Source organism: Perca fluviatilis, chromosome 13 (genome assembly GCF_010015445.1).
Source record: "Perca fluviatilis chromosome 13, GENO_Pfluv_1.0, whole genome shotgun sequence".
Taxonomy (NCBI): domain Eukaryota; kingdom Metazoa; phylum Chordata; class Actinopteri; order Perciformes; family Percidae; genus Perca; species Perca fluviatilis.
The window spans coordinates 36,963,058-36,984,356 of NC_053124.1; the positions used below are offsets into that span (position 1 = coordinate 36,963,058).

The 21,299-nt window shown below is 42.0% G+C and overlaps 1 protein-coding gene across 1 annotated transcript in view; it reads left to right on the forward strand.

Annotated features, from left to right (window-relative positions):
- LOC120571057 (transient receptor potential cation channel subfamily V member 5-like) overlaps positions 1-21,097 on the forward strand; it is a 21,552-nt gene extending 455 nt beyond the window's left edge. Inside the window, exons 2-13 of the mRNA XM_039819759.1 lie at positions 409-531; positions 4,912-5,052; positions 6,218-6,316; positions 8,433-8,608; positions 14,182-14,328; positions 14,724-14,803; positions 14,902-15,031; positions 15,655-15,741; positions 16,848-16,924; positions 18,442-18,607; positions 19,986-20,053; positions 20,874-21,097. Of these exons, the coding sequence (XP_039675693.1) occupies positions 444-531; positions 4,912-5,052; positions 6,218-6,316; positions 8,433-8,608; positions 14,182-14,328; positions 14,724-14,803; positions 14,902-15,031; positions 15,655-15,741; positions 16,848-16,924; positions 18,442-18,607; positions 19,986-20,053; positions 20,874-20,916 (1,302 nt within the window). The 5' untranslated portion in view covers positions 409-443 and the 3' untranslated portion in view covers positions 20,917-21,097. The remainder of the gene's footprint in view (positions 1-408; positions 532-4,911; positions 5,053-6,217; positions 6,317-8,432; positions 8,609-14,181; positions 14,329-14,723; positions 14,804-14,901; positions 15,032-15,654; positions 15,742-16,847; positions 16,925-18,441; positions 18,608-19,985; positions 20,054-20,873) is intronic.
- The last annotated feature ends 202 nt before the right edge of the window (positions 21,098-21,299 follow it).

Sequence of the window (21,299 nt, forward strand, 5' to 3'; positions counted from 1 at the left end):
TTTTGGGGCCAAAATGTCTCCTTTAATAGTAAAGCTTGCTCTGCCATGGCCTAGTTTTTGTCGGTTATTTCGCATTTTTTAGTTTTTGTTTCAGTCGTTCCCGATACACGGGCACTGATTGGATTAGTGATTTTCATTTACTCAGATCAGATAGTATTCATAAAGTAAAGTCAAACACTTTAATAATACATCAGGAGACATTTCTAAAAACTGATAGTTTTCATAGAAGAATGACATCACATGTCAGTCATTTTAACATTTATTTACTTTGTAAAGAAGAACATAAAATGGATTTTCTACTTTTTTGGCTTTCTCTCTGTTTCCCTGTTAACAGATATGATGTAGTTGCTGATGGTAGGTACCGTAGCAACAGATACATAAATAAATCGTCCCCCACCTCTCCCTCAGGGGCTCTCGGCGAAACGGCGCTGCACGTCGCCGTCATGGCCGACAACCTGGAGGCCGCCGTGGCTCTGATGGACGCAGCTCCCGAACTCATCAACGAGCCGATGACCGCCGAGATCTTCCAAGGTGGACACGCAGGAACTCACAGACACAGAAACAAGCACACACACATCACAGGGTTCACATGTTAACTTAAGATAAGATAAGACAAGATAATACAATATAAGATAAGATAAGATAAGACAAGATAGGATAAGATAAGACAAGACAAGATAAGATAAGACAAGATAAGCCAAGGTAACATAAGACAAGGGAAGATAAGATAAGATAAGATAAGACAAGATAAGACAAGGTAACATAAGACAAGGGAAGATAAGATAAGATAAGATAAGATAAGACAAGATAAGACAAGGTAACATAAGACAAGGGAAGATAAGATAAGATAAGATAAGACAAGATAAGATAAGACAAGACAAGACAAGACAACATAAGATAAGATAAGACAAGGTAACATAAGACAAGGGAAGATAAGACAAGACAAGATAAGATAAGACAAGGTAACATAAGACAAGGGAAGATAAGATAAGACAAGACAAGGTAACATAGGACAAGGGAAGATAAGACAAGATAAGATAAGACAAGATAAGGTAAGATAAGATAAGGTAAGACAAAATAAGACAAGATAAGGTAAGGTAAGATAAGGTAAGATAAGACAAGATAAGATAAGGTAAGACAAGATAAGATAAGGTAAGACAAGATAAGATAAGGTAAGATAAGATAAGGTAAGGTAAGATAAGATAAGATAAGGTAAGACAAGATAAGATAAGGTAAGATAAGATAAGGTAAGGTAAGATAAGATAAGATAAGATAAGGTAAGATAAGATAAGATGAGACAAGATGAGGTAAGATAAGATAAGACAAGACAAGACAAGACAAGACAAGGTAAGGTAAGATAAGATAAGATGAGACAAGATGAGGTAAGATAAGATAAGACAAGACAAGACAAAACAAGACAATGTAAGATAAGACAAGGGAAGATAAGACAAGATAAGGTAAGATAAGACAAGACAAGGTAACATAAGACAAGGGAAGATAAGATAAGATAAGGTAAGATAAGGTAAGACAAGATAAGATAAGATAAGATAAGGTAAGACAAGATAAGATAAGATAAGACAAGACAAGGTAACATAAGACAAGGGAAGATAAGGTAAGATAAGATAAGGTAAGATAAGACAAGACAAGACAAGACAAGACAAGACAAAACAAGACAAGGTAAGATAAGACAAGACAAGATAAGATAAGACAAGACAAGACAATGTAAGATAAGACAAGATAAGACAAGATAAGGTAAGGCAAGACAAGACAAGGCAAGGCAAGACAAGACAAGACAAGACAAGACAAGACAAGGCAAGGCAAGGCAAGGCAAGACAAGACAAGACAAGGTAAGATAAGACAACATAAGACAAGGCAAGACAAGATAAGGTAAGATAAGACAAGACAATGTAAGATAAGACAAGATAAGATAAGACAAGATAAGATAAGACAAGATAAGACAAGACAAGACAAGATAAGGTAAGATAAGACAAGACAATGTAAGATAAGACAAGATAAGACAAGATAAGGTAAGACAAGACAAGACAAGGCAAGACAAGGCAAGGCAAGACAAGACAAGACAAGGCAAGGCAAGGCAAGACAAGACAAGACAAGACAAGGTAAGATAAGACAACATAAGACAAGGCAAGGCAAGATAAGGTAAGATAAGACAAGACAATGTAAGATAAGACAAGATAAGATAAGACAAGATAAGATAAGACAAGATAAGATAAGACAAAGACAAGATAAGATAAGATAAGACAAGACAATGTAAGATAAGACAAGATAAGACAAGACAATGTAAGATAAGACAAGATAAGATAAGACAAGATAAGATAAGACAAGATAAGACAAGACAAGACAAGATAAGGTAAGATAAGACAAGACAAGACAAGACAATGTAAGATAAGACAAGGTAAGGTAAGACAAGACAAGACAAGACAAGATAAGGTAAGACAAGACAAGACAAGACAAGACAAGAAGGTAAGACAAGACAAGACAAGATAAGATGAGACAAGACAAGACAAGATGAGACAAGACAAGACAAGACAAGACAAGATAAGATGAGACAAGACAAGACAAGATGAGACAAGACAAGACAAGACAAGACAAGATAAGATGAGACAAGACAAGATGAGACAAGACAAGACAAGACAAGACAATGTAAGATAAGACAAGATAAGATAAGACAAGACAAGACAAGATGAGACAAGACAAGACAAGACAAGACAAGGCAAGACAAGACAAGATAAGGTAAGACAAGACAAGACAAGACAAGACAAGGCAAGACAAGACAAGGAAAGATAAGGTAAGACAAGACAAGACAAGACAAGACAAGATAAGGCAAGACAAGATGAGACAAGACAAGACAAGATAAGACAAGACAAGATAAGTAGGGATGCACCGAATCCAGATTTTTGGGGTTCGGCCGAATACCGAATCCACTGGTTAAGTTTCTGCCGAATCCGAAATCGAATACCGAATCCTCCTCCCATCCTCAGTCCATTAACTCAGTGAACACATTAATGAAGTAAACAACATCCACAGCCTCTAAAATAGTTAAATGTACCAACTTAATGTTGCATGCACGCGCTCTTTTCACATCGTAGGAAAGCACATCGCTATCGCAGGATGAGTGACAATTTTGTTTGGCAAATTTTCGCCAACCAGTGTATGATGAATAGGGTTTGGTACCGTTTGGATTTTAACCATTCCGATGCCGAACCGGTACTTTTAAAACGATTCCGATTCCTAAACCGATTCTTGAAAAACTGAAAAATGACTTTTATTGGAGTCCTCCACACCGCTGAATGATAATTTTCTGCAAACTGCTACGTCAGACGCGCATGCGATGCACGCTCCAGCTGATAATAATAATTATTACATGGCTTGCTTGAATTCTAATGTAGAATGCGGTCTGTTATTTCTTGATAACAGACCGCTGCTAAGGATAACACACCGTTGCCATGCAAAAGCAGAGCGTTGCCATGGATGCAGTTCTGTTCACTCTGGAGGACAGCTATCAATCAATCCGCTGAAAGAAGTCCGGATAATTTAGCCTATCAGCTGTGGCAAAAGTGGGGAAACGTGGAGCAACTCTGTCCTCCAAGCAATGACAGCAGATCGCGTTGAAGCTCGCCTCGTAGTATCTTTATATACCGTCTATGATCGCTAGCTCCGCAGCAACAGCCGTAGGGACAACAACGCTAATTAGTTAGCTATTACATTTGCAACTTGTTTAACGTTAACTTACGGTGTGTCAACATCGCAGCGCCTCGCAAAAGGAAACGAGATGAACGAGGACATAAACGTCCACATAAATATTCCCAAAGAAGCCATTCACCGTGTCTCACTTCACCGTCAACAGAAATGTTCAGTTTACTGTAAATTAGAGCAGCCGATAGCCCGCAAGCTAGCCGCTCCAGCGCTAGCGTAGCCCGCTCGCTAACCCGCTTCTACATTTAGCTAATGTTATGTTAATTCCTGCAGTGATTAAAACAGCAGCTGGGTCATTTGTCCACCACGGCAGCACCCCATAAAATATACGGCTACTACCACAGCCTGTAAGGTGGTGTTGAGTAGCTAATAGACGAAGGATTGCATTACAGAGTTTTTACGTTGCTATGGACGCAGGATTCCAACCGTAGAGACGGAACGGACTATTTATTAAGTTATTAGTCAAATTATTGATTTATTTGGTAAGTAGCCATGTAATAAGCGGGATAATGTAGAGGCGAATGGTTTATAGCGAATACAACCCCTTCAGGCTGATTCAAGACCTGATCACCCTGTCGGGGTTGTATTCGCTATAACAACCGCCTCGCTCTACATTATCCCTTACATAATCTACATCAGATATTGCGATGTAAGATTACAGGAATGTCTGTAGTAATATCATTTAGCTTATATTTGTAAATTCAGGTACATTTTAGGAACCATAAAAGTCTAGCGGCGATCTCTGGGCGCGGATCCCGCTGCCTTTTCCATGCAACAGTCACAATAGACCGTCACAATAGACGTACTTAGGGACCGTCGTAAAAATGCAATACCAACTATTTCTAAGGTATTAATCTTTAATACCTTTTTTATTGTTCAACATATAAATTTCAAACCACTTCCAAATCCAAATCTCTCTCCGTCGTGTCATGCTGTGAATTCATATGGATTCTGATTGGCTGCCAGTGTTTCCATCGTTCATCCAATCTCTCTGAAAGTGATCCCAACGACATTGTCACTCACTGTCGTTATCGTAGTTATAGTTGTGGTTTTTCAAAACTCTAGATTTATAGCTATCGTTCTCGGTGTGGACGGCCCTTTACTCCAGTCAAGGGACACACATGGGATAAATGTGAGCCTCACTTACCCAACACGGGAAATGAGAAATGAATGAAAAGTTGATTTACGCTGTCTCAGGTGTCACTCCTCTCCACATCGCCGTGGTGACGCAGAACATCAGCCTGGTTCGTCATTTGATTGATCGCGGTGCTGACGTGGCTACACCGCGAGTCACCGGTCTGTTCTTCAGGAAGAGTTTACGAGGACTCATATACTACGGTAAGTCCCAACGCTCTCTGTAAAGGCTGTACACTCTGAGACATAAGTCCGTTCTGGCAGCTTGTTACCCAGATTTTGCCCCGTAATTAACAAACAGATAATGATGTGTGTATGATACAGTTACAGTTTTTTACAATCATTTTGTCATTTTTCAAAAACTCTAAGACACAAAACTCACAACCAATGATCAAAATACACATTTTTTCAAAACTCTAACACTTGTTTCAATTGTTTGGATACAATACACATAAACCTGAGATAATTTGTTAATTTAACAAAGATCACCTGTTCAATATGACACAACTTAACATCAAAGTACTACTATTTCAAAAAGCAATTCACACATTACATCTCAGATGATTGTCTACTCATTTCATTACAATCATCTAACTATCAATTCATACAACTGCTCAAAATGATAAGTACCTGTTGCATTACTCTTAAAGGTCCCATGGCATGAAAATGTCACTTTATTAGGTTTGTTAACATTAATGTGAGTTCCCCCAGCCTGCCTATGGTCCCCCAGTGGCTAGAAATGGTGATAGGTGTAAACCGAGCCCTGGGTATCCTGCTCTGCCTTTGAGAAAATTAAAGATCAGATGGGCCAATCAGGAATCTTCTCCTTATGAGGTCATAAGGAGCAAGGTTACCTCCTCTTTCTCTGCTTTGCCCGCCCAGAGAATTTGGCCCCCCCATGAGAGAGAGAGAGAGACATCATGGCTTTCAAACCAGCAGTTGGTCAAGGCCACACCCCCACGCACCACCTTGCCCCCCCTCTCTCCTTCTCAATAGCTACACAGAAAATGGCCCATCCTAAGGAAAGCTTATAGTGGGACTGGCTCTAGTGGCTGTAATTCTGCACCAAGACTGAATTTCGGGAAAGAGACTTCAGATACAGTATTAGGGGACCACTAAGGCCTATATAAAAGAGACTTCAGATACAGTATTAGGGGACCACTAAGGTCTATATAAAAGAGACTTCAGATACAGTATTAGGGGACCACTAAGGTCTATATAAAAGAGACTTCAGATACAGTATTAGGGCACCACTAAGGTCTATATAAAAGAGACTTCAGATACAGTATTAGGGGACCACTAAGGTCTATATAAAAGAGACTTCAGATACAGTATTAGGGGACCACTAAAATGTACATTTGGTCAACAGGTGAGCACATCCTGTCTTTTGCTGCGTGTGTTGGGAACAAGGACATTATCTCCATGTTGATCGACGCAGGAGCCAGCACCAGGGTCCAGGATGAGCGTGGTATGTAGGGGTAACCCCGACTAATGCACCAGGGTCCAGGATGACCGTGGTATGTAGGGGTAACCTTGACTAATGCACCAGGGTCCAGGATGAGCGCGGTATGTAGGGGTAACCCGACTAATGCACCAGGGTCCAGGATGACCGCGGTATGTAGGGGTAACCCCGACTAATGCACCAGGGTCCAGGATGACCGCGGTATGTAGGGGTAACCTTGACTAATGCACCAGGGTCCAGGATGACCGTGGTATGTAGGGGTAACCTTGACTAATGCACCAGGGTCCAGGATGACCGCGGTATGTAGGGGTAACCCGACTAATGCACCAGGGTCCAGGATGACCGTGGTATGTAGGGGTAACCCCGACTAATGCACCAGGGTCCAGTATGACCGTGGTATGGTAAGGGTAACCCGACTAATGCACCAGGGTCCAGGATGACCGCGGTATGTAGGGGTAACCCGACTAATGCACCAGGGTCCAGGATGACCGTGTTGTAGGGGAACCCGACTAATGCACCAGGGTCCAGGATGACCGTGGTATGTAGGGTAACCCTGACTAATGCACCAGGGTCCAGTATGACCGCGGTATGTAGGGTAACCCTGACTAATGCACCAGGGTCCAGGATGACCGCATGTAGGGGTAACCCGACTAATGCACCAGGGTCCAGGATGACCGTGGTATGTAGGGGTAACCCGACTAATGCACCAGGGTCCAGGATGACCGCGGTATGTAGGGGTAACCCCGACTAATGCACCAGGGTCCAGGATGACCGTGGTATGTAGGGGTAACCCCGACTAATGCACCAGGGTCCAGGATGACCGCGGTATGTAGGGGTAACCCCGACTAATGCACCAGGGTCCAGGATGACCGCGGTATGTAGGGGTAACCCGACTAATGCACCAGGGTCCAGGATGACCGCGGTATGTAGGGGTAACCCGACTAATGCACCAGGGTCCAGGATGACCGCGGTATGTAGGGGTAACCTTGACTAATGCACCAGGGTCCAGGATGACCGCGGTATGTAGGGGTAACCCCGACTAATGCACCAGGGTCCAGGATGACCGCGGTATTAGGGGTAACCCCGACTAATGCACCAGGGTCCAGGATGACCGCGGTATGTAGGGGTAACCTTGACTAATGCACCAGGGTCCAGGATGACCGCGGTATGTAGGGGTAACCCCGACTAATGCACCAGGGTCCAGTATGACCGCGGTATGTAGGGGTAACCCCGACTACGCGTGAGCCCCACAGTCACCTCCATCTTGTACACTTAACACTGTTTTCCTAACAGCATATGATTGGGAAGCTGGGTCCCGGTCTTGTGGTGGCCAACCATGTTGGACGAACTGTGCCACTCTGGACAACACAAGATCTCTGCTTGTCCATCTGCTCATTTCAGCTGCTGAGATGAGGGCCACATTCTCCATCATCAGCACTCGTTCCTCTTGCTCTCTTTTGACGGACTGTTGAGGCAGAGGGAGTCGACTCAACGCATTTGTGTTGCTATGTTTTTTTCCTGGCTTGTAAACAATGTCATACTCATACGCTCTCAAGGTTACTGCCCATCGCTGTATACGAGGAGAATCCATTTGGGGCACTGACTTAATTTCATTGAAGAGAGACAGTAAAGGTTTGTGGGTCAGTGCTAGTGACAAACCTCCTTCCATATAAAATACTTGAAATGCTGAATGCCAAATATCACCGCCAGACCTTCTTTGTCCAGTTGAGAGTAGTTCGCTTCAGCTGACATTACTGTCCTAGACATATATATATATATATATACAGCCCAGAGACTCAACGAGCACCCGCAAGCACAGCATATGGTCAAGTGACCTATAGAGTGACTGAAGAGCAAGCGCCATTAAAACAGAGCACTGAATAAGAGAAATAAAACGTTTTTACCTTATCATCACTAGAAATGCAGCTTCAGCAAGTATCTCACTATCACTAACATTATCAATGTTCAGATTTAGACACAACAAATGAAATCCAATCCATTAAAAGTTAGAAGTTAGTTAGTTAGTTAGTTAGTTAGTTAGTTAGTTACAGCCTTTTGATTATTAATGGCCTTATCTTCTCTCTTCTTGTCTCTTTTTGTATTCCCTTGTTTTTCTGTCTAGGTAACACAGTGCTTCACATTTTGGTCCTGCAGCCCAACAGGACGATTGCATGTCAGGCTCTTGACCTGATTATGGCACGCGATGCCGAGCTGGACCAGCCGGTGCCAATCGATATGATGCCCAACAACCGAGGCCTTACAACTTTTAAACTAGCTGCCAAAAAGGGAAACACTGTGGTGAGCGTAGGCTGAAATCACTGTGTGGTTGCTGTGTAATGTAAATAATATATATTTAAATAATTGTGTAAACTGTAAAACTATAATAATGCAAACGGGGCAAAAAAAAGTGTAGCCTCACAGTAGTTTGGTCCACAGCTTGGATTTCTCCCTTTACATTAATGGTACCTACGTACAGAAGTCTGGTGGGACTCGTGGGAGAGAACAAAGTTTGTTTGAATCGCGTCAGTAAGTAGGCTGTCAAGGCTGTTTTATTCACTTTAAACATCGGATAACATGATTCTTTATTGCAGATGATGCTGAGTCATTAATAAATTAGTCATGACAAAATATTATGCATTTTTCCACGAGGCCGCTAGGTTAGCAGTTATAACGTTACTTAGCTTGTATGGTAGCTTGTTGGATAGTTAGTTAGCTAGCTTGCTAATTCCACCCAGTGTGCCTTCATGCTACACTTGTTGAGATGAGCTGTCAGTCATCTGAGAGAGCGCTGTGCTTCCTCACTGTGAGAGCGTAGAAAGCACAGCGAGAGCTTGTGAACGAAACATTAAGTTGTTCATTTTTTACTAATTTAGTGGCCAGCCGGCTGGCTAGTTAGCTTGTTCTCAGTTCAGCTTCATCTCTATAAAGTCCAGTTAAGACCAATGAGACGAGATGGTGTATCATCTCCATAGCAAAGACTCCTAAATGTAATCACAGTTAGTTATTACAATGTCTTATTTCAACTGTAAATTGCTGGTAAATGACAAAAACAACCACTAGATGAGAAAAGGGTATTTTCCAATAATTTTGAATGCACCACGAGGCTGGCGAGGTGAGTTTCAAGTGAACGCACTGTCAGTGTTGTTTTTAGGACAACAGCAGCTGCAGACTGTTGGACGTCCTGCTGTTGGAATCCTCTCCCGTGAAATACAGACACACATCACACCGTTCAGCTGTCAGCATTTTAACTGTGTTTACTCCAGCTGCTAGCTAACGGTAGGCTTACCTGTTGCCGGGTGTAGTGTTATCTAGCATCCCATGCAGCAATGCTTCTGTTGCCTCTAATGTTTGTTTCGGAGCGTCAGAGAACAGAGCATTGCATTAGCACCGAAATGAGGCAGCGAAATCCGCGTTGCTATTCTGTCTGGTAGACACCGGTCGTTTAGACACCATGCCGTATTAGCACCGGCCTCGGTACCCAACCCTAGATATGGCTTTTTGTTAGATATAAGCCTTGCTAACAGCATTGGAGCAAACTGCCAGGGCCACCCTATAGCCAAACTGTGAAAATGGCTTATATATATATATATATATGTGTATATGTATATATATATATACATATATATATATATATATATATACATATACTGTACTGTATATATATATACAGTACAGGCCAAAAGTTTGGACACACTTTCTCATTCAATGTGTTTCTTTATTTTCATGACTATTTACATTGTAGATTCTCACTGAAGGCATCAAAACTATGAATGAACACATATGGAATTATGTACTTAACAAAAAAGTGTGAAATAACTGAAAACATGTCTTATATTTTAGATTCCTCAAAGTAGCCACCCTTTGCTTTTTTTGATAGCTCTGCAAACCCTTGGTGTTCTCTCAATGAGCTTCATGAGGTAGTCACCTGAAATGGTTTTACCTTCACAGGTGTGCTTTGTCAGGGTTCATTAGTGGAAGTTTTTCCCTTATTAATAAAAAAGCAAAGGGTGGCTATTCAATTCAATTCAATTTTATTTATAGTATCAAATCATAACATAAGTTATCTCGAGACACTTTACAGATAGAGTAGGTCTAGACCACACTCTATAATTTACAAAGCCCCAACAATTCCAACAATTCCAGTAATTCCCTCAAGAGCAAGCAGTGCGACAGTGGCGAGGAAAAACTCCCTCTTGGGAAGAAACCTCGGACAGACCCAGGCTCTTGGTAGGCGGTGTCTGACGAGCCGGTTGGGGGTGTGATGAACAGTGGCGATAGTAGTCACATTAATAATGGAACAGTGACTGGATGTAGCGGGAAGCTGCAGGGTTCAGCAGGACGCAGCATGACATTGCAGGGCATCGCTGAGCTCAGCAGGGAGTGCAGCAGGACCACGGCGACAGCTGCAACCAGGGTCTTGGTGCCAACGTTCTCCAAGGAAATACGCTGGGGGAAAAAAAAAGCATAAGGACTCCGGGGAGTAAACTCCCCAGAAGCTAGGATTAGTAACAAGCATTTCTGGGACGGGCTGCACACAAATAGTAATAGTAACAGTAATAGAAACAGTAATAGAAAGGGAGAGGAGAGAGCAGCTCAGTGTGTCAAAGGAAGGAAGTCCCCCGGCAGTCTAGGACTATAACAGCGTAACTATAACAGGTAACTAAGAGAGACAGGTCATAAGGAGAGGTAGCTTTTTTCGGGCTTAGAACTCTCCCCCTGCCGGATCTGGCTTGGCTGGCCTGCCTCCCTCTACTTTGTTATGTATTATTAATCTAACAATTATGAAGAGAAGCAGTTGGGCCAGTTAGGTGAACACTGCAACTCCTCACTCCCTAACTATAAGCTTTATCAAATAGGAGAGTTTTAAGTTCATTCTTGAATGAGGTGACAGTTTCTGCCCCCCGAACCCAGATCGGGAGCTGGTTCCATAGGATAGGAGCCTGATAACTGAAGGCTCTGGCCCCATTCTACTTTTAGAGACTCTAGGTACCACCAGTAACTCTGCATTCTGGGAGCGCAGTGTTCTAGTGGGACAATAGGGTATTAGGAGCTCTTCTAGATATGATGGTGCTAGACCATTTAGAGCTTTGTAGGTCAAGAGAAGGACTTTAAACTCAATCCTGGATTCAACAGGAAGCCAATGCAGAGAAGCTAATACAGGAGAAATATGATCTCTTTTCTTAGTTCTTGTGAGAACACGCGCTGCAGCATTCTGGATCAGCTGGAGAGTCTTAAGAGACTTATTTGAGCAACCTGACAGTAGGGAATTACAATAGTCCAGCCTGGAAGTAACAAATGCATGGACATGGCTACTTTGAAGAATCTAAAATATAAGACATGTTTTCAGTTATTTCACACTTTTTTGTTAAGTACATAATTCCATATGTGTTCATTCATAGTTTTGATGCCTTTAGTGAGAATCTACAATGTAAATAGTAGGGCTGGACCCGAATATTCGAATATTCGTTCGGTGGGTTGGTATTCGATTTGAAAATTTGACATTCGAATATTCGTTTTTTTTAATTTATTTATTTTTTATTTTGGTTTATTTATTTTCTGCATTTATCTCTCGTTCACACTCCAGTCCAGTTGGTGGCGGTAATGCACATTTAAGTTGGTTTGCCAACCGCCAATAAACTACAAAGAAGAAGAAGAAGAAGAAGAAGAAGATACTGTCGGTACACTTCGAGCATTTAGCAAGCTGGGCAGAGAAGCTAGCGGCGATAACAAGTGCGGAAATGGAAAACTGTTTCGCGTTTTTCCATTGTGATTCGGCCAGAAACTTCAACATTGTGAGGCGAAGAGATCGTTTTGGAATATAAAGCTTGGATATTACATTTCCTTGGACTCTTGGGGATTTATGAAAATCAAGTTTTGGTCAAAATACCACTTTGTTGCTGAAAGGACAACGAAAACAGGTATGCATGCACTCTCGGCTGCGCAGATTAGGGCTGAATTGTTTTATGTTCTGTTACTTTGTAACAGTTGTGTACATGGCTGTATATTTTAAAGATTTAATGCTTTAAAGTTATAAAAACACTCATGAGTGGAAGTTTTATCGAGGTTACAGCGACGCCCCAGTCACAAAGTGTCCCGTTGACGAGACGGTGATCCTTGAGAGGTTAAAAGTTTATTAATTCTGAACGCGTCTGGCCTGTCTGTCTATATTATACCAAATACGACACTGCACTCCCTTGTGAAGTCGTTTGGATGAAAGGTTCTCAAAATAATCAAAACGCAAACAGACAGACACATAGAGATTCCTGCCTTTATTAGAGATAATAATAGAGATTCCTGCCTTTATTAGAGATAATAGGCTCGTTCGAGATGAGCCAGATCTGCGCAGAATCGATCACCGGCGATCGGCGCCCAATGCATGCTGGGTAGATTTGTGTCCGACTTGATCCCGACTTGCTCTGACGTCATGCACACGTGGGCAACGATAATCTCACGAGACCAAGGCGGCCGCAGTTCTGAGACGCAGGCAGCGCAGGTGCTTTTCACCAACTGCAAGAGCAGGGGACGCAGGTGGACCCAGGGCATGCTGGGAAACGCCGGCCTCTCAGCTGATCAAACAGCTGATTGGTTCAGAATCGACTCAACATGACGACGTTTTATATAAACTTTTTATTGATTTTCAATCGGAGGGATTTTAACTGTGATTTGTCTGATTTAAAGGCTTATTCTGTACAGCACACCTGTTGTGTGGCTGATAGTTGTGTTTAAAAGTCAGAGAGACTAAATCTGTTCAGATTACGGATCATCTACAGTCTGTTGTTTATTAAAATCAGCAACAGATCACATGTAGAGAATTTTGACAGCTACTCTGTCATAATAAAAACAACTGGAGACTGTGTAGGAGCTGATATATGGGTCTGATAACATTTTATTAAATCGGAATCGGACCACCGTGTTTCTGTCACTTCCTGTTGAGCCTGAAGGCTGCTGGAGTCAGCTGGAAAACTGTCCGACTTGAGAGCGGACTTTTGTCACCGCCCCCGCTGCTGCCGCCTGCTCTCGTCTACTTTACAGGCGAGGCGCAGTTCATCTCGAACGAGCCTACTAATATGTTCAGCCCCCTCTCTCCGAAGCTTCGAATATTCGATGCTCATTTCTACCGAAGCTTCGAAGCTCAAAAAATGGTATTCGGACCAGCCCTAGTAAATAGTCATGAAAATAAAAAGGAAAAGCATTGAATGAGAAGGTGTGTCCAAACTTTTGGCCTGTACTATATATATATATATATATATATATATATATATATATTAACGTTTATATAGTGACAGTGGAAAGACAGGAAAGAGGGAGAGTGATGGGGGATGACATGCAGCAAAGGGCCACAGGTCAGATTCGAACCCGGGCCGCTGCAGGACTCAGCCTACATGGGGCGCACGCTCTTACTGGGTGAGCTAGAGGCACCCCAATTGACATTTTAATTTGTCTCTGTTTATTATGTGTCTGTTCTTTTTTACATGTAAGAAATAGTGTAGAAATAAAATGGATTTTGGATCATTTTATTGTAGCTGACTTTACAAAATGACTTCTCTATTGGCTGTTGAAACAGAAGACGTCTCTTACGTTCTAAAACCAGCCTCTGGAGACTCCACCAGCTGAGTCGCAGTGAAACCATCAGCTGAGACGGGCCGTTTCAGAAAAACGGTTTTGTCTCGTCGGGAATCTTTGGTCTGAACTGGGCGATGTTTAAAGTGAATCCAGTAAAACAGCCTTGCCAGCATTCCACAACTACACATATGCTCTACAAGTTTTGCTTGTATCATTTGTGGCCCCTTCAATAATTGCTCTATAGAAATGTCGTGTTTATTGTCTACTAATCTTATCCTCACTGGCATGCTTCCTTCTGTCTCTTTCAGGTGTTTCAGCACCTGGTCAATAAAAGGCGTGTGGTCCAGTGGAATATGGGCCCCCTGACCTCCATGCTGTACGACCTGACGGAGATAGACTCATGGGCCGACAGCATGTCAGTGCTGGAGCTCATCGTGGTCTCTCCCCTGAGAGAGGTACAATCATAGAAATCAAGAGGATAGAAAGTCCGTTGAACTGTTTGGCGCTAACGTCAGTCGGTCTGCAGACCGCTACCATTAGACCCAGGTGCAACTGGTCTGCAGACCGCTAGGGTTAGACTCAACTGCAATGACAATTCTGTTACGTTAATTTGAATGGAAATGGCCTTTTATATTCATTTTATTTCTATGGGTGGATGTGTGTTTTGTTAAATCCCTGACTGGTCTGAAAGAATGATGTTGATACAGAAACTCTAAAGGCAAGGCGAAAAAAAAGTTGAACTCATACACATACAACTTAAACGTTTTTTTTGGCCATTTTGGCTTTTACATTCCGTACGTTGATGTGATGCTAAGGAGAAATTGAAAACTAATTTTGTTTTGTTCACCAGCCAAGAAGGATACTGGAGCTGACTCCTGTGAGGCAGCTGGTCAACCTGAAGTGGAACCTGTATGGAAAACATTACTTCAGGTAAAGTTTGACATCTGTAGTCCAATATCTGAACTGTACAAAATGTCCAGTCTTGTTTAACACTGTTTTTTTTTTATTGCTCTGTTTTTCTGTGTCAGGGTCCTGCTGTTTGTCTACCTCCTGTACATGTTGATCTTCACAATGTGTTGTGTATTTCGCCCTATTATGGACATTCCAGTGAGCAACAATACCCAAGACAAAACCGTCATGATCCAGAAACCACTTAATGTGCGTAAATCAGGGCTGTCACTCGCTTCAAATCTTAAGCGTGATTGATCGCATGAGTGTCCTAGTTAACTTGTGATTAATAGCAATCATCATCTCTACACATGTCCTCCAAATGTGGCTGCAATAACACAAAGCGTTCAGGAGATATAGCTTATTTTATATAAGATACAGTATATACAGTATAAGCCATGCTCATGGCTTTAGAGCTAACTTTGAGTTCCAACTATAGCTGAACTGTAATAGAAAGTCTTTCCGGGTTAAGCCAGAGATCTTCTGTACCAAATTTAATGAAGATGCTCAAAATCTGTCGGAGGAGTAGGTGAAACACTGAATAGGACTATGGCTGTCAATCAGTTCAAATATAAAAAAATAAGTTTACATGTATTTTTTGGCAAGAAAGTCACCATGTAGATTCCCAAATTGTGATTGCGAGTTCATTAAATTACGGCTATTTGGAAATATGCGCTGACGTTTATCGGCCCACCAACAAAAGCACACGTCGACAGTATCTTCGTAATATTACTAGGCTACTACTACTACTACTACTAATAATAATAATAATAATAATAATAATGGGAAGGATTTCTTTTTTATCCTTTCTATTTCCTCTCTCTCTGCCTCAGGAGAGTTACGTGACACATGCGGACCACTTGCGGCTGGTGGGGGAGATAATCAGCGTCCTGGGAGCTGTTGTCATCCTGTTGCTGGAGGTGGGACTATGAAACATGCTTTATCTTCTTAAACACTGGGCCGTACCAGTCAACAGTTTGGACACACTTTTGGACTGGGAAGGTGTGTCCAAAACTTGACTGGTACTAGTTTACTTTAGAATCAGACATCAGATTTTATAAACTGTGTTTTGTGTGCAGAAATCTTAATGTGTAAAGTAACTAGTAACTAAAGCTGGAACAGATGAATGTAGCGGAGTAACTAAAGTAACTAGTAACTAAAGCTGTAACAGACGAATGTAGCGGAGTAACTAAAGTAACTAGTAACTAAAGCTGTAACAGACGAATGTAGCGGAGTAACTAAAGTAACTAGTAACTAAAGCTGGAACAGATAAATGTAGTGGAGTAACTAAAGTAACTAGTAACTAAAGCTGGAACAGATGAATGTAGCGGAGTAACTAAAGTAACTAGTAACTAAAGCTGTAACAGATGAATGTAGCGGAGTAACTAAAGTAACTAGTAACTAAAGCTGTAACAGACGAATGTAGCGGAGTAACTAAAGTAACTAGTAACTAAAGCTGTAACAGACGAATGTAGCGGAGTAACTAAAGTAACTAGTAACTAAAGCTGTAACAGACGAATGTAGCGGAGTAACTAAAGTAACTAGTAACTAAAGCTGGAACAGACGAATGTAGCGGAGTAACTAAAGTAACTAGTAACTAAAGCTGGAACAGATGAATGTAGCGGAGTAACTAAAGTAACTAGTAACTAAAGCTGGAACAGATAAATGTAGTGGAGTAACTAAAGTAACTAGTAACTAAAGCTGTAACAGATGAATGTAGTGAAGTAACTAAAGTAACTAGTAACTAAAGCTGTAACAGATGAATGTAGCGGAGTAACTAAAGTAACTAGTAACTAAAGCTGTAACAGATGAATGTAGCGGAGTAACTAAAGTAACTAGTAACTAAAGCTGTAACAGATGAATATAGTGGATTAAAAAGTCCAATATTTCTCTCTGAAATGTAGCAGAGTAGAAGTAGAAAGTGGCATCAAAAGAAAAGACTCAAGTAAAGTACAAGTACCTCAACATTTGGGGAGTAAATGTACTTAGTTACATTCCAGCGCTGCTGTACTCCCTCTTCCAACAGATCCCTGACATGCTGAGAGTGGGGGCAAAGCACTATTTTGGCCAGACAGCACTGGGAGGCCCCTTCCACGTTATCTTGTGAGTGGAAAACACATCTCAGCAGTGTAACAGCAAGAACACACCGCACGCCTGAAGCCGCCGTAATAGCGGAAGCGTGTAGATTGGCGTCCGATCGCGTCTGGCCATTCATACCAGACCTCGCATTTCTCCAGACCAGTCACAAAGCTGTGTGTGTGTGTGTGTGTGTGTGTGTGTGTGTGTGTGTGTGTGTGTGTGTGTGTGTGTGTGTGTGTGTGTGTGTGTGTGTGTGTGTGTGTGTGTGTGTGTGTGTGTGTGTGTCTTTCTCTCTCTGTGCGCCTGATCGCGTGTCTCGCTGTAGACACTTCTGAGAAGTCAAGATTGCAAAAATCACCATGATCCTGGGTGATTTATTTTGAAATATGTTTTATTTTTGTAAAGCATCCGGCTGCACTGTTGTCTTCCTGTATTTGATTACCTGCCTGGCTTGACACATTCGCCCGCGGCTCGTGGAGGAAATAAAAAAGATGCCGAAATGAGTGCGAGGGCCAACCTGCTCCGCGCTTGATTGTAGCTGGTATGAACAGACAAATTGGATAACATGGGCGCCGAAATTAAAATAGTTAAGGCAAGGCAAGGCAGCTTTATTTATATAGCACATTTCAGCAACAGGGCAATTCAAAGTGCTTTACATAAAACATGAAAGAGCATTCAGAAAACAATTAGAAACAATTTAAAAACATTCAAAGTCAAGAATAAAATTTACAGTGCAGTATAAGAATTTAAAAAGAAATGAGAGAAACATAAAAGAGCAGTTACAAAACAATTAAAATCAATAAAAAAAACATTAAAAGACAAGAATAAAATGTACAGTGCAGTATAAGCACTGTTAGGAACTGTTAGTACTACTAGGTACTATTAGGCACTGCTATGCACTGTTAGGCACTGTTCTAGCTACTATTAGTCCCTGTTAGGCACTATTAGGCACTGTTCTAGGTACTGTTAGGCACTGCTATGCACTGTTAGGCACTTCTATGTACTGTTAGGCACTGCTATGTACTGTTAGGCCCTGCTATGCACTGTTAGGCACTTCTATGTACTGTTAGGCACTGCTATGTACTGTTAGGCACTGCTATGCACTGTTAGGCATTGCTATGCACTATTAGGTAATGTTAGGCACTGCTAGGTACTGTTAGGCACTGCTATGCACTATAAGGCACTGCTATGCACTGTTAGGCACTGCTATGCACTGTTAGGCACTGCTATGCACTGTTAGGCACTGCTAATGCACTGTTAGGCACTGCTATGCACTGTTAGGCACTGCTAATGCACTGTTAGGCACTGCTATGCACTGTTAGGCACTGCTATGCACTGTTAGGCACTGCTAATGCACTGTTAGGCACTGCTAGGTACTGTTAGGCACTGCTAGGTACTGTTAGGCCCTGTTAGACACTGTTATCTCTGGTGAAGTTAAGCTTCACAGCGCTTTACTGCACTTCTACACCCGGTGTGTTTTGGCTGTAACAACGCTCCCTGTTCTGGAATAGCCCTGACAGTAACTTCTGTGTTGTTTCCAGCATCAGCTACGCATGCCTGGTGGTAATACTCTGTGTGTTCAGAGTCTGCTCGGTGCAGGCGGAGAAGGAGGTGATGGCGCTGTGTTTAGTTCTCTGCTGGACCAACGTCCTGTACTTCGCTCGAGGTTTCGAAATGCTCGGCCCCTATGTCATCATGATACAGAAGGTAGGACTCGGTGACCCTTTCTCACTCCCAACTCGTAAAATATGCACGCTTGATCAGTGTCTCTCAGCGTCAGATACCAACGCAATAAGCATCATTTAGCGTGTGTGTAAAACGCACCAGGCAGAAGAGACAACAGTAGAGAGTAGTATGTAGAGAACAACAGTAGAGAGTAGTGAGACAGTAGAGAGTAGTATGTAAGAGATAACATAGTAGAGTAGTATGAAGAGAGACAACAGTAGAGAGTAGTATGTAGAGAGACAACAGTAGATAGTATGAAGAGACAGCAGAGAGTAGTATGTAGAGAGATAGAGTAGAGACAACAGTAGAGAGTAGTATGTAGAGAGACAACAGTAGAGAGTAGTATGTAGAGACGACAGTAGAGAGTAGTATGAAGACAACAGTAGAGAGTAGTATGTAAGAGACAACAGTAGAGAGTAGTATGTAGAGAGACAACAGTAGAGAGAAGACAACAGTAGAGAGTAGTATGAAGAGACAACAGTAGAGAGTAGGTATGAGAGAGACAGCAGAGAGTAGTATGAAGAGAGACAGTAGAGAGTATGAAGAGAACAGCAGAGAGTAGTATGTAGAGGACAACAGTAGAGAGTAGTATGAAGAGACAACATAGAGAGTAGTATGAAGAGAGACACAGAGAGTAGTATGTAGAGAGACAGCAGTAAGAAGTATGAAGAGAGACAACAGTAAGAGTAGTATGAAGAGAGACAGCAGTAGAGAGTAGTATGAAGAGAGACAACAGTAGAGAGTAGTATGAAGAGAGACAGCAGTAGAGAGTAGTATGTAGAGAGACAACAGTAGAGAGTAGTATAGAGAGACAGCAGTAGAGAGTAGTATGTAGAGAGACAGCAGTAGAGAGTAGTATGTAGAGAGACAACAGTAGAGAGTAGTATGAAGAGAGACAGCAGTAGAGAGTAGTATGTAGAGAGACAGCAGTAGAGAGTAGTATGTAGAGAGACAACAGTAGAGAGTAGTATGAAGAGAGACAGCAGTAGAGAGTAGTATGTAGAGAGACAGCAGTAGAGAGTAGTATGTAGAGAGACATCTTTACAATCATTCCCTGAAAGAATCAAGCAGGCCGGTCTTGTTGCACCACCTACATCTTATTCAAAACTTGACATTTTCAGCCTGTAACGTTGCTCAGAGATTCTCGTTAATGTTGCACGATGTGACTGATGCGGCTGTTTAAAGTTAATTGACAGAAAGCTGTATTTGCGGGACAACGGGCGAAACTTCCGTCCTTGATATAGACTAGCATACAGTAACAGCTTCTAATGTGTATCACAAACAGTTGAAAGCATTCATTAGACATTTAGAAAAGTTAGTTTTTGCAGACTGACCTACCATGTGTCTCATTTCCTCCTAGGTTATGTTTGGAGACCTGTTGAAGTTCATGTTTCTAATGTTCATTGTGGACATTGGGTTTCGGAAACTGTGAGTATATTCTGGGCAACATGTGCTAACAAGTAAATAAAGGTGACCTATTAAATAGCATTTTCAGCTTCATACTTGTATTTTTGTGTTTGTTTTCGAACATGTTTACATGCTTTAATGTTCCAAAACCACTTCTGATACTGCCCATGGCTGCTGCACCTGTATTCACCCTCTTTCTGGAGCTACTGTCTCTTTAAAAAGCCTAGTCTGCTCTGATTGGTCAGCTTTCCGCCTCTCTCTCCTGTTGTTATTGTCTCTTACAGTCAGTGTCCGGCTTCAACGGAGTATACAGCAGTACTTTGTGCCTTGAAAAACACAGATAGAGGCTTCTGAACCAAATACTACCCAATCGGGCATGTTTCAACAGTAATGTGACCCGAAATTGAGGAGAATTTAACAACATTGGCAGCCAAGATTGCAGCTTTTACTGCCGTTAGCATGAAGCTACATGCAACAGTGTTAACACTTCAGTAGCCTCAAAAACTGCAGTAGTTTCTGCCTGGCTGGAGGAGATGACCAATCATAAAAGGCCCACTTAAAGTTGCGTAACACTCAGCCGAGAGTAGAAAAAAACTGTTGAAACCGGAGCGTTCAGAGCAGTTGGAAATCTGAATGTTTTAGCTCACTGTGATTTTTCTAAAATACGTTTACCTCATTATTTGCAAGCTCTGGCCACGTTTAAACATGAAAATTGGACCTACCGGATGTTATTGGATATAACATTTCATATATGACAGAAAATACTTCTCACGCAGCTTGTGAGATTAGAAATGTTTGGAATAAGATGACTTAAACTTTTCTCCTCTCATGTTCTCCTCAGCTCTGTGGATGGTGTATATGACCCAGGCGTTTGGCACCCTTAATGAATATAGCCACTACTTCAGCACCCTCTGGGCCGAGTGGGAGATCAACTTGACCCTCGTAAACATGCCGGAGAACCCTACCTACATCACCCCCTTCATCGTCTACGTGGTGCAGGTCTCCTATACTATCTTCGCCTACATGTGTCTGTTGACTCTAATGAAAGCCATGCTGGTTGCAGCGGCAACGGTTGTACGAGGGGACACACACACACACACACACACACACACACACACACAGATACACAAACACATACAGATACACACAGACACACACAAAGACACACACACAGATACACACAGACACACAGACACACAGACACACACACACACAGACATACACACAGATACACACATACACACACACACACACACACACACACACA